Here is a 10653-nt window from a genome sequence, read left to right on the forward strand (position 1 = left end):
AGGCAAAGAACAGGAGAATGAAAAAGATAATGTTGGTTTTGGCTTTGCAGGGGTGCTTGTGCTCAATTTTAAGGAAGTTCCAAATGTGGGGCTGATTTCGATTACCTGATCTAGTCTCTCAAGTTCCAGAAATTGGTTCTAGTATTTTTCTTCCCTATGTTAACTGCAGTCCTCCCTTTACTTTTACAACTATAATGACCATTTGAGTGGAATGCTAACAAAGGGATCCTGGGACTTTCTACGTTCTTAAGCCCAAATGTAAAGCATCAGAGTTTATATATCTTCTTGGAGTTCATCTAATTCTACATGGCATTCTATGCTCAGCCCCTCCAAGGAGACAGACCTGGCCAGGAATTTTTCTGAGGTTAATTTTATGATATTCTCGTTTTATTTTCCCTCCTCTGTAGATAAGAGAAAGTTCATAAGACCATGATATGTAGATCTCTGAGATTTCATGGGGCTGACCACAAGTTTTCAATGCTCAAGAGTTTAGGCATTTAAAAAAATTATTTTCTTTTGCACACTTACAATAGTACTGTGTGCCAGGTACTGTTTTGAGTGCTTTGCAAAAAACGTTTACTACTAATAACTCTTTGAGGTAGGTACTGTTATTATCCCCATTTTACATACAAAGAAATACAGAGAGGTTAAGTAACTTTCCAGTGGTGTGATAAAGGAGACCTGGGGGCCCAATATCTCAGTAATATCTCTCAGCTAATTTCACCCTTGTTTTCAGTCCCACAGTTGGTCTTATCTGATCCCCTCCACCCTCAGAATCCAGTGAGTCCAAGTGCTAAATCTTTTGGGGGGTTCCGTGGAATACCTTGCTTGCTTCTTGTATTCCTACCTCCAGGCTCGTAGACTGTGACTTCCCTAACTCTACTACAGTCATTTTCTAACTTCCTAAAGATTCGCTGATATCCCTCTTCTGCAGTTGTCTCCTCTCCATTTCTTTGTAATTTTATTACTGTCTGTTCAGTGGGATTTTGAGAATAAGTATGTATTTTTTTAAACCTTAGTTTTCATCTCCTTTTTTTTTGGTGCCTGGCCAGTATGGGGATCCGAATCCTTGACATTGGTGCTAATCAGCACCATGCTCTAACCCAGTGAGCTAACCAGCCAGCCCTTCATCTCCTTTTTGACCCATTGGGTTTACCACTAATTCTTTTGAGTGCAAGGTACTACAGATTTACAAGAGAGAGCTTTCTAAGTCAAATCATAGGGTGCCGCCATTCCCCAGATTCTTAACGTACTCCTTTTTTCTTCTCCCTGCAAGTACTAAATCCTACATCACGTTACTTGTTCCTCCTTCGCCTTGGTTGTTTTGACATTCCTTATGTGTTCCTGAGAATCTTTTTGTTGCTATTGTTAAATAATGTCAGGCATTGGAGCAGGGAGTGGAATAATTTTATTTGTACTTTTTTTAGTACCTAATTTATTAATCTTAAGAATTTATTAAGTAATTACATTGCTTTAAAAGTTAAACATTCCTCTAAATATTCACATACTATGTATGTAACTAACCAATCTACACATATGTAACTAGCAAAATTAATTTCTTTGATCATTTAAATATTGCAGACTTTATCAAAGACTTCTAAACATTTCAAATCTGGTATATCATATTCTCTTGGATGTTTTAAACACCTTTAGAGACAAAACCCTATTAATATTATAATGATTACAAAACTAGCCAATACAGTTACATGTAAGAGGATTGCTATTTCAGCTTCTTACGTTTATTATTTCTATTCTAATGTTGCCTTTCTAAGGTAGATTTTATATGTTTCTGGGCATTCAGGATATTAACTAGATTCAAGAAGAGACACCATCTTGGCCTAGATTAAGTTGTGGGATCAGGTAACTGTTATTGTTGATGATGTGCAACCTTGTTACACAGGCTGATGTGATGCTGAGCCTTGATCCTTAGGATGAGTCCCTTCTTTTTGGGGGAGGGGGGGTGGCTGGCTGGTGGGAGGATCTGAAACTTTGACCTTGGTGTTATCAACATCGTGCTCTTAACAAACTGGCCTGCCCTTTTTGTTTTTTATAATAAAGCTTTACTTGTTACATTATGAGGTTCTTATATCCTGTGTTTCAGAGATTTTAATGATTAGAGATGTGCTCTCTTTCTTGGCAATGCAGTGCCCTTTATGTTATGCATGGTTGTCAGTACCTAATTCTTGTCATTTATGGTATATTGACCTGGTTTGTCACTATACATAGAAACTTATGTCAGTCTCCATGAATTGATTTCTATTCATGAGTTTATCTCAAAAGTTTAATTCCCTGAAAATTTAGCTTTCTTTCTGGGGAATGTGGATAATCTATCATCTTGGAACCCATTGTTGGACCTTCTTTCAGTTGAATGTTCATGACCAATGGTAGATGGTTCCTGGACTCCTACCTCAGTTCTTCCTACTCTTGTTCAGTTCCTACTTTCTTCCATTTGAGGAGTGGAAATTTTCTTTCAAATGAGGACTGTTTGGCTCTCACTAGTTTTATTTCACTCCTTCCTATTTATACATGAGGGTACTTCAAAAAGTTCATGAGAAGATTCATATTATCTTTTAATTCTATTTTTCCACGAACTTTCTGAAGCACCATCATATAGAAACAAGAACATAATCTATACTTAAAGGCAGACATCAATGCTCTTGTTTACTAACATCAATAAGGCACTAAGCATATAATATTCACCAGTTTATAGAACTGTCAGGAGCTGGCCAGTTAGCTCAGTTGGTTAGAGCGTGGTGTTACAACACCAAAGTCAAGCGTTCAGATCCCCTTACCGGACAGCCAAAAACAAAACACTTCTTTTATTAGAACTTTCTCAATTTTTTACATTCATTTTCTTTTTTTTTTTTTTTTTTTTACTGACCGGTAACGGGATCGCAACCCTCGGTGTCGCGCCCGTACCGGGGACCGGCAACGGAATCGCAACCCTCGTTGTGCCCGCACAGTGCTCAGCCAGTGAGCGGGAACTGGTCTCCACATGGGATCCGAACCCTCGGCGGGAGCGCCACACTCTCCAGTGCGCCACCGGGCCAGCCCCATTTTCCTCTTTTGAGTATCATTACGCACCCTTGGCTTTGTTCTAAATAACTATCAATTTGTTATCGATACTCAAAATGTCCTAACTTTGCTGATGGGAACCTCTTGGGGAGGCTCTTCCTTTTAAAACTGCTCTGGATGTCTTTGAAAAAGTATTTTTGTGGTCAAGCAGCAACAGTGTTCCAGATCCATCCTGACTTTTTCCTGCCCCAATGCATGGACTCAAATGCTATTCAAGGAATCCTATTTCCTTTTAGTGTAGTATTAAAGACCTAAGTGCTAGGGATGTACAATAGAATTGGTGATAGGCACAAATGCTATTGCTGTTGCTATTGTTAGGCCATTTTTTGAGTCAAAGAGAGAGATCGCTTAGTGTTATGAAATTGATTATTTTTCAGTTTGACAAAACGAAACTAATTTTCTTATAACATTTAGTTTCATCAACCATTTACTCCAACACTGATAGTCCCCCATCACACTGGAGCTATTTGTGAAGACGAGGAAGCTTCCCCGAGTCATGTGTGTGAAAAGCAGGTTTTGGATTCTCCAAGACCTGAGTCTAGCTGGGGCTACCTCTGCTGCAGTAGAAACATTCCACTTTCTCAACTCTTTTCCTGCAATAGCAGGATCTAACTTTATACTGGCATTCCTTTCCTCTGTTATTCCTGTTTTTCAAGAGATTCAGCTACATTTCTATGGTTAGGGCTGAATAGTGAATCAGTGTTTGCTTCCTTTCTCCCCATTTTCTTTCAGGCTTATTCATTTGTTCTCTTAACACTCCTGCAAATTTTGACTTGAAAGGGCCTTCCATTGTTCAAATAAATCCTGCAGAGTAAGGCAATTATCCTGCTTGCCTTCATAGTAATGCAGTTTCCCCCCTGCATTTTTTGGTTCAACATCTGATTGCTGCCTGAATATACTTTTTGTTTCCCAAGGGATTTTCATCATTTCCACAAATGTCCTGAGCATGTTTCCTCAGGGGATCTATTCCTGCCTCCTTATCTACAGTCACTGGCATCTCTGTAACCTTGACAAAATGCTCTAAGTAACCATCTTGATCCTTGATACTCTTGCTCCTCTCTAGAAACTCCAGAATTTCTGCAATCACTTTGTGCAGCTGTTCCAGTCAAGAAAGGAAAAGGGATTTTCTCAATTTCTCTGGCTGTAGTTTTCAGGGGGGTTCTTGCAACAATTGCCTAGATCCTGGCTTAGGGGTACTCTCCAGCTTGCTTTGGTTAAGAGCTCTAGTGCTTAAGTCAAAAACTGGTTCAAACTGGGGTGTACCACTTAATAGCTCTGAGACTTTGTGTAAGTTATCTAAACTTTCAGAGGCTCAATTTACATAACTGCAGTATAGGCTTAGTAGTTATGCGTCACTTAAAAATGGGGATATGTTCTAAGAAATGTCAGTAGGTGATTTCGTCATTTTGCAAACCTGGAGGGTAGTCTACTACACACTAAGGTTATGTTATAGCCTATTGCTACGACCATCGATTGAAATGTTATGTGGCACATGACTATAGTCCCTAACCCAAGATTATTCTGAGGGTTAAAGTAATACTAGTATCTACCTGTGGCTCACACATAATCATTTGATTATTCTATTTCCTCTCCTGTTTATCTCTAAAGTCTCCTGTCATTCTCCTCAATCTAGAAATTCTTAAATCGATATTTATCCCTCACCTTTTCTTCCAATAACCTAGCGTGGCCTCTTAAAATACAAACCATTTCCCTAGGTTTCTTTTCCTCCAAACCCTCTCACTACTAGCAAGTTTGCTTGTCGCCACTTTTATAACCCAACCTGTGTTCTAGTCAAATTCTGAGTCAATATGCCTTTTATTCAATCCCCTCTAATCTGTTCAACATACATGAAAATACTGCAGGTAGAATGTTTTACACACGTGCCAGCCTCTGCCCCTTCTCTTCAGTTGGCTTTCATTTCTCATAACTTTTACATTATGGAAAGGCTAACACAATTATTAACTTTAAACAAATTTTTATTACACAAAGGTCATCACATAATCAGATATTTCTCTACTTTGTACACAATTGTTCTGACTCTCCACAGAAAGGCTGCTTCTTAACTTCTCATCTGGCGATGGCAAGCACTAAAATCCTGATTTTAACAGAATAGTAGTAAAAATGCCTCAGTGATTTAAGTTGAAAGCAGTACACTGGTACATGGCTCCTGCACCCAGTATCAGGAATGTAAAAATGTCTTTTATTCAAAAATACAAAATAAATTATCTGTAGGCATGGACAATGACATCAGTAAACCATTATATATTGTCAACTGAAACCAGTAACTGATGGTTATAGTGATTTTCTTAAACATCAGCCAGCCTTTTCTTCAGTCATTTTCTTCAATCGACTTCTCTGAAGTTATCAGTGAGGAACACTGCCTTGAGCTTCCTGTCACAGTTCATTAATATTGGTAAAGCACTATTCTAGGAATTAGAACATGCCACCTCCCATTCCACCCATTCCTCCCATTCCACCCATTCCTCCCATTCCAGGGTCCTTCTCTTCTTTAGGAATTTCTGTGACTACAACTTCTGCTGTAGTTAACAGAGAGGCTACCCCAGCAGCATCCAACAAAGCGGTTCTTACAACCTAGAAAAAAATTTAATGAGACATTACTTTTCCCTCATATATGAACAAAATGTGATGAAAATTTCCTCTTAGAGTGAGTTGTTGGAAGAATTTTTAGAAGTCTTCAAATATTTACCTTTGTTGGATCAATGATTCCTTTTTCTATCATATTCACAAAATCTCCAAGCATAGCATCATAACCAACTTCTGAGGAACTTTGCATAATTTTCTCAACTATCAAAGATCCTTCAACACCTGCATTCTTAGCAATGGTCATGGCAGGAATTTTGAGTGTTCTTTTAATAATTTCTATACCTACACAAAGAAAACAAATCTTAGCAAATTTCTTTATTCTTTTGTAAATATTACAACACAATTCTAACTTTTGAGGGTACCGATATAGGAAAATCCCAATCCTACCACAATTTGTCAAATCATTTCCCTTGAAAGATGCAATGTATTATTAGCTCTCTCTGACATAACTTTTCTACTTCTGTTATTCAGGAAATTATGATTTAATGTTCCATTTAGAGGGCAGCATTATTATTCAAATAGAAAGCCTAAAAATTAGGCCACAAATAAAGTCATTTGAAAGGTAACTCTTTACCAATCTTTTGATCTTCATTAGCTGGAGTTAATGCGTCCAAGGCTGGAATGCAGCGAAGCAGGGCACAACCCCCTCCCAGAACAATGCCTTCTTCAACAGCAGCTCTTGTAGCATTGAGGGCATCTGTAACTCTGTCTTTCTTTTCATTCACTTCGACATCACTTGTCCCACCAACCTAAAGATTAAAAGAATTCCATTTAGTATGACCTCTCCTATTCAATATGCTGGTTGCTAAAAGTCATTTAAAAAAAAAAAGTGGCAGCATGACTAAGAGGGCATGTGTAGTGTCCCACAAAAGGCAAACTCCAGACTGACCTTCTAGTCCATTAACAAAAGACCTCTCTCTTTCCTTAGCAACTTCCCCTAGTAAAAGTTCAATTCTGGTTTAAGAAAGGAATGTTTCAGTAAGGAAATTTTATATAATAAGTACTTCTAAAATATAGTTAATTCCTCAAATATTTGTTTAGTTCCATGGCATTACTGGGGAATACCAAGGAAGTAAAATCATTCTTGGGCTCGGAACCCAAGAGTCTTATTCTCAACAATGAATCTTACCTTTAGCACAGCTACTCCATCTGAAAGTTTTGCCAGACGTTCGTTCAGTTTTTCCTTTTCATATTCACTAGTTGTGACATCTAACTGCTCAATGATTTCTTGAATGCGTTTTTCAATTTGAGCTTTGTCACCTTTTCCTTTCAAGAGCATGGCATCATCTTTGGTCACAATGACCTCCCCAACTTTTCCTAAGTCATGAGGCTGAACATCTTCAAGATTTAGGGTCAACCCCTCTTCTCCAAACACCTATAAAAACATTTAAATGTGAACCAGTTGTAGGTTACAGTTTCTTCCATACCAAATTTACCAATCCATCATGTGGGTGTGTTCTGTCAAGAGAAACACTTTGAAATACTACATTTCTTTGTAATGAGAGATTTCAAGACCATTGGTAGTCCAGAACAAGACTTGAATATGGACTTTTATTGAATTTCCAACTTCTCACTTAATCCTCACAACTCTGCCAATTAGTATTAGCCTTATTTGAGAAAGGAAACACCCAAGGTCCCATTTATTGGTGGAACCAGGACTAGACCATAGGCCTAAACTGTTGTCTTTCGAAACTGAAAACAAATGTGGTCCCTAAGCCAATTCTTAGGCCAGACTCATGAAAAGTTAGAGATGAAAATGATCCTAATCCAATTCCTATGTACCAAATACCTGACAGAAACAGACAGTAGCACGTAATTGTGAAAAATGTACGTTCTATCTATAAATTTTAGACCTAGCAGTATAACTTATTTTCAGTAAACCAACATCACAACATTTATTTTACTTACTGCACCACCAGTAGCAATAGCCATGTCTTTAAGCTGGTTCTTTCGATTGTCACCAAAACCTGGAGCTTTCACTGCTACAACTTGAAGACCAACCTTTAGCCTGTTAAGAACAGTTTATAAGATTTAAATAAAACAAAATAAAAATGCCTGTCTGGTTTAATTCCTGTCAAGTTCTGGTACTAGGACTACTTAGGACTCCTACCCTTTTTTTTTTGTGCTTCCTAGTAATGTCTGTCAAATTAAGATAGGAAAGACTTGAGACAGGGCTATTTTCCATTCATCTATACTTGTCCATATCTGATTACCTTAATAAACTGCTGGCCTTACAGTCCAGTTGAACAGCTGGACCAAGAAACAAAATTCACATTAAAAGATACAGTGATAACTACTTTATGAATGGTGGAAAAACAATAATTATTGAATATTAAATGAGGGTTATTTAATAAACATTTTTACTCCACAGGTTCCACTTAGTATTGGATTAAGGTGCTGGCTCGTTAGCTCGGTTGGTCAGAGCACAGTTATTAAAGCTAAGTTTGAACAAGGAATGTTCTGAATTCAGTTCTTTTATAAAATGTTATACAAAGCTCACAGTAGTATTAAGCTCACCTGAAATTTTATCAGACAATTGATACTTGGAATATACAATCAAAGAAATGTCCACTTGAGAGCAGATTGTGAAACAGAAGGGAGCCAAATAAAAATCAGAGAGATAAGCTATGATAAATTGGACATCTGACTTTATAGCTACCAGCATAAAATGGCTCAATGAAAACTCTGTAGGCCTGTTTTTTTGTTTTTGGCTTCAAATCCCACAATCTGCAAGGCTTTTTTCCTTAACATCTCTACCCACCCCTCCAAGCAAATCCAAATCAAGAAAAACATTCCAGGACAAGCAAGCTCATTTAGAACCTCGGTCAGGTCAAGTAATCTCTAAAACATACATGCATTTCATTTGTGCATTTTCATTTACCAAAATTGGAAAGTCTTGCTTCTGATATACCTCAATTCTAAGAATAGGATGAATACACATTTTAATACCCTAAGATTCTGTTTACAGCACAAACAGCACCTATTCTAAATTTGAAATTAACATCAAACCATACATTAAAATGTAGATTTAAATAAGTTAACTAGACTTCATTGTATTCTAGGCTGAGTACTATTTTTTTCAGACTATTAAACATTTAACAATAGATTATATAAATACTTAATTACTAAATACAAATACACTTAGATCTGAGGTTTTTTAGAATGGCAGTTGCCTATTTACCTGTTCCTTGCAAAGTTACACTGTCTTAAAACGAAACACCTCAGTCATGCACTTTCAAAACAAATATAAAAATGGAGATTTCAAATAGCAATACGAATAACTCTTTCACTTAGAAATGTAAACCATCAAATTCTGCTGCTTATTACCTATTCAAAACAAGTGTACTTAGAGCTTCTCCATCAACATCTTCAGCAATTATGACCAAGGGCTTCCGGTGAGCATTGGCAATTTCAAGAGCAGGTACAATAGACTGGACGCTAGAAATTTTCTTTTCACTCAGGAGAACATAAGCATCCTGGAATTCACATTTCTGACCTACAAAACAATGAATATTTCAAACCAAACTTTAACAACACTCAAAATGATTGCAATTTCTATAAATGAAAAGTTAGGGCTGGTTGGTTAGAGTGCGGTGTTGTAACACCAAGGTCAAGGGTTAGATTCCCCTATCAGCCAGCCACAAAAATAAAATACACAAGCAAATAAATAAATGAAAAACTAAACCAAAGTTCCAATATACTTTAAAAGTGACCAAAAAGGGCCGGCCCATGGCTCACTGGATGAGCGTGGTGCTGACAACACCAAGTCAAGGGTTAAGATCCCCTTACTGATCATCTTCAAAAAAAAGTGACCAAGGGGGCCGGCCCGGTGGCGCACTGGATAGTGCACCGCTTGGGAAGCGCGGCGGCGCTCCCGCCCGAGGGTTCGGATCCCACATACAGACCGGTTCCCGCTCACTGGCTGCGCGAGGCACGGGAGCAACACCAAGGGTTGCAATCCCGTTGCCGGTCTCGGTCCGGTACGGGGGCAACACTGAGGGTTGCGATCCGTTGCCGGGGACACGGGAAAAGACAAAAGACCAAAAAAAAAAAAAAAAAAAAGTGACCAAAAAATGTGTTTTTTTCCTTCATTTCTCACATATATTAACTTTTAGAACATACAAACTTACTTTTTAGAGGTATGAACACCAACTAATGCCTATATTTTGACACATACTAACAAAGTATATTTTTAAAATTTCAGTTATGGATTTGCTCTTACCTTTTGATGTATTAATAAAGTATGGAGAAATATAGCCTCGATCAAACTTCATGCCCTCAATAATTTCTAATTCATCATTCAGTGTTTTTCCATCCTATGAAAAGTCAAAGAATTAGATCAATGAATTTCACTGAAGAAACACAAAACTTGGAATTATAGACCAGGTTAATAAAAACAGACCCCAATGGCCTTTAAGGCATCCAGGCAGGAATAAACAAATGCCCCAGAGCATACAACTCCATTTCTGCAAAAATTCCAAAAATGTATATTTGAATAATTCAAATTATTAAATGACAAAATCACGTAAATTAGATAAATTCATTCCAGGAAGCAAAGGCTACTAATTCACACAAAATACAGTAAGTACTCTACTCTAAACAGGTGCTGAAATTACGCACAAAGGAATAACATAGAATATTCTATTTGCAACTCATACAGATCAAATTTTTCTATTTCAGAATCTCAGTTTTGATCAAACACCTTATCCAAGCTATCATTAAAAACACACTTGCCGGGCCGGCCCGGTGGCACACTGCTACAGTGCGCCGCTTGGGAGTGTGGCGGCGCTCCCGCCGAGGGTTCGGATCCCACATACAGACCGGTTCCCACTCACTGGCTGAGTGAGGTGTGGGCGCAACACCGAGTGTTGCGATCCCGTTGCCGGTCTGGTCCGGTACGGGCGCGACACTGAGGGTTGCGATCCATTGCTGGACATGAAAAAGACAAAAAAAAAAAAAAAAAAAAAAAAAACC

The 10653-nt window shown here is 38.0% G+C and overlaps 1 protein-coding gene across 2 annotated transcripts in view; it reads right to left on the reverse strand.

Moving 5' to 3' along the window:
• Positions 1-5033: 5033 nt before the first annotated feature.
• The window catches only part of HSPD1 (heat shock 60kDa protein 1 (chaperonin)), a 12121-nt gene continuing 6501 nt past the window's right edge, over positions 5034-10653 (reverse strand). For both annotated transcript variants that reach the window (XM_008568532.1, XM_008568531.1), the window contains exons 6-12: positions 9902-9995; positions 9007-9175; positions 7588-7687; positions 6809-7054; positions 6254-6428; positions 5783-5961; positions 5034-5667 (exon numbers count right to left, since the gene is read on the reverse strand). In XM_008568532.1, coding sequence (XP_008566754.1) covers positions 5509-5667; positions 5783-5961; positions 6254-6428; positions 6809-7054; positions 7588-7687; positions 9007-9175; positions 9902-9995 — 1122 coding nt within the window. In that variant the 3' untranslated portion in view covers positions 5034-5508. The remainder of the gene's footprint in view (positions 5668-5782; positions 5962-6253; positions 6429-6808; positions 7055-7587; positions 7688-9006; positions 9176-9901; positions 9996-10653) is intronic.

This window comes from Galeopterus variegatus, unplaced genomic scaffold (assembly GCF_000696425.1).
Source record: "Galeopterus variegatus unplaced genomic scaffold, G_variegatus-3.0.2 Scaffold420, whole genome shotgun sequence".
NCBI classification, from domain to species: Eukaryota; Metazoa; Chordata; class Mammalia; order Dermoptera; family Cynocephalidae; genus Galeopterus; species Galeopterus variegatus.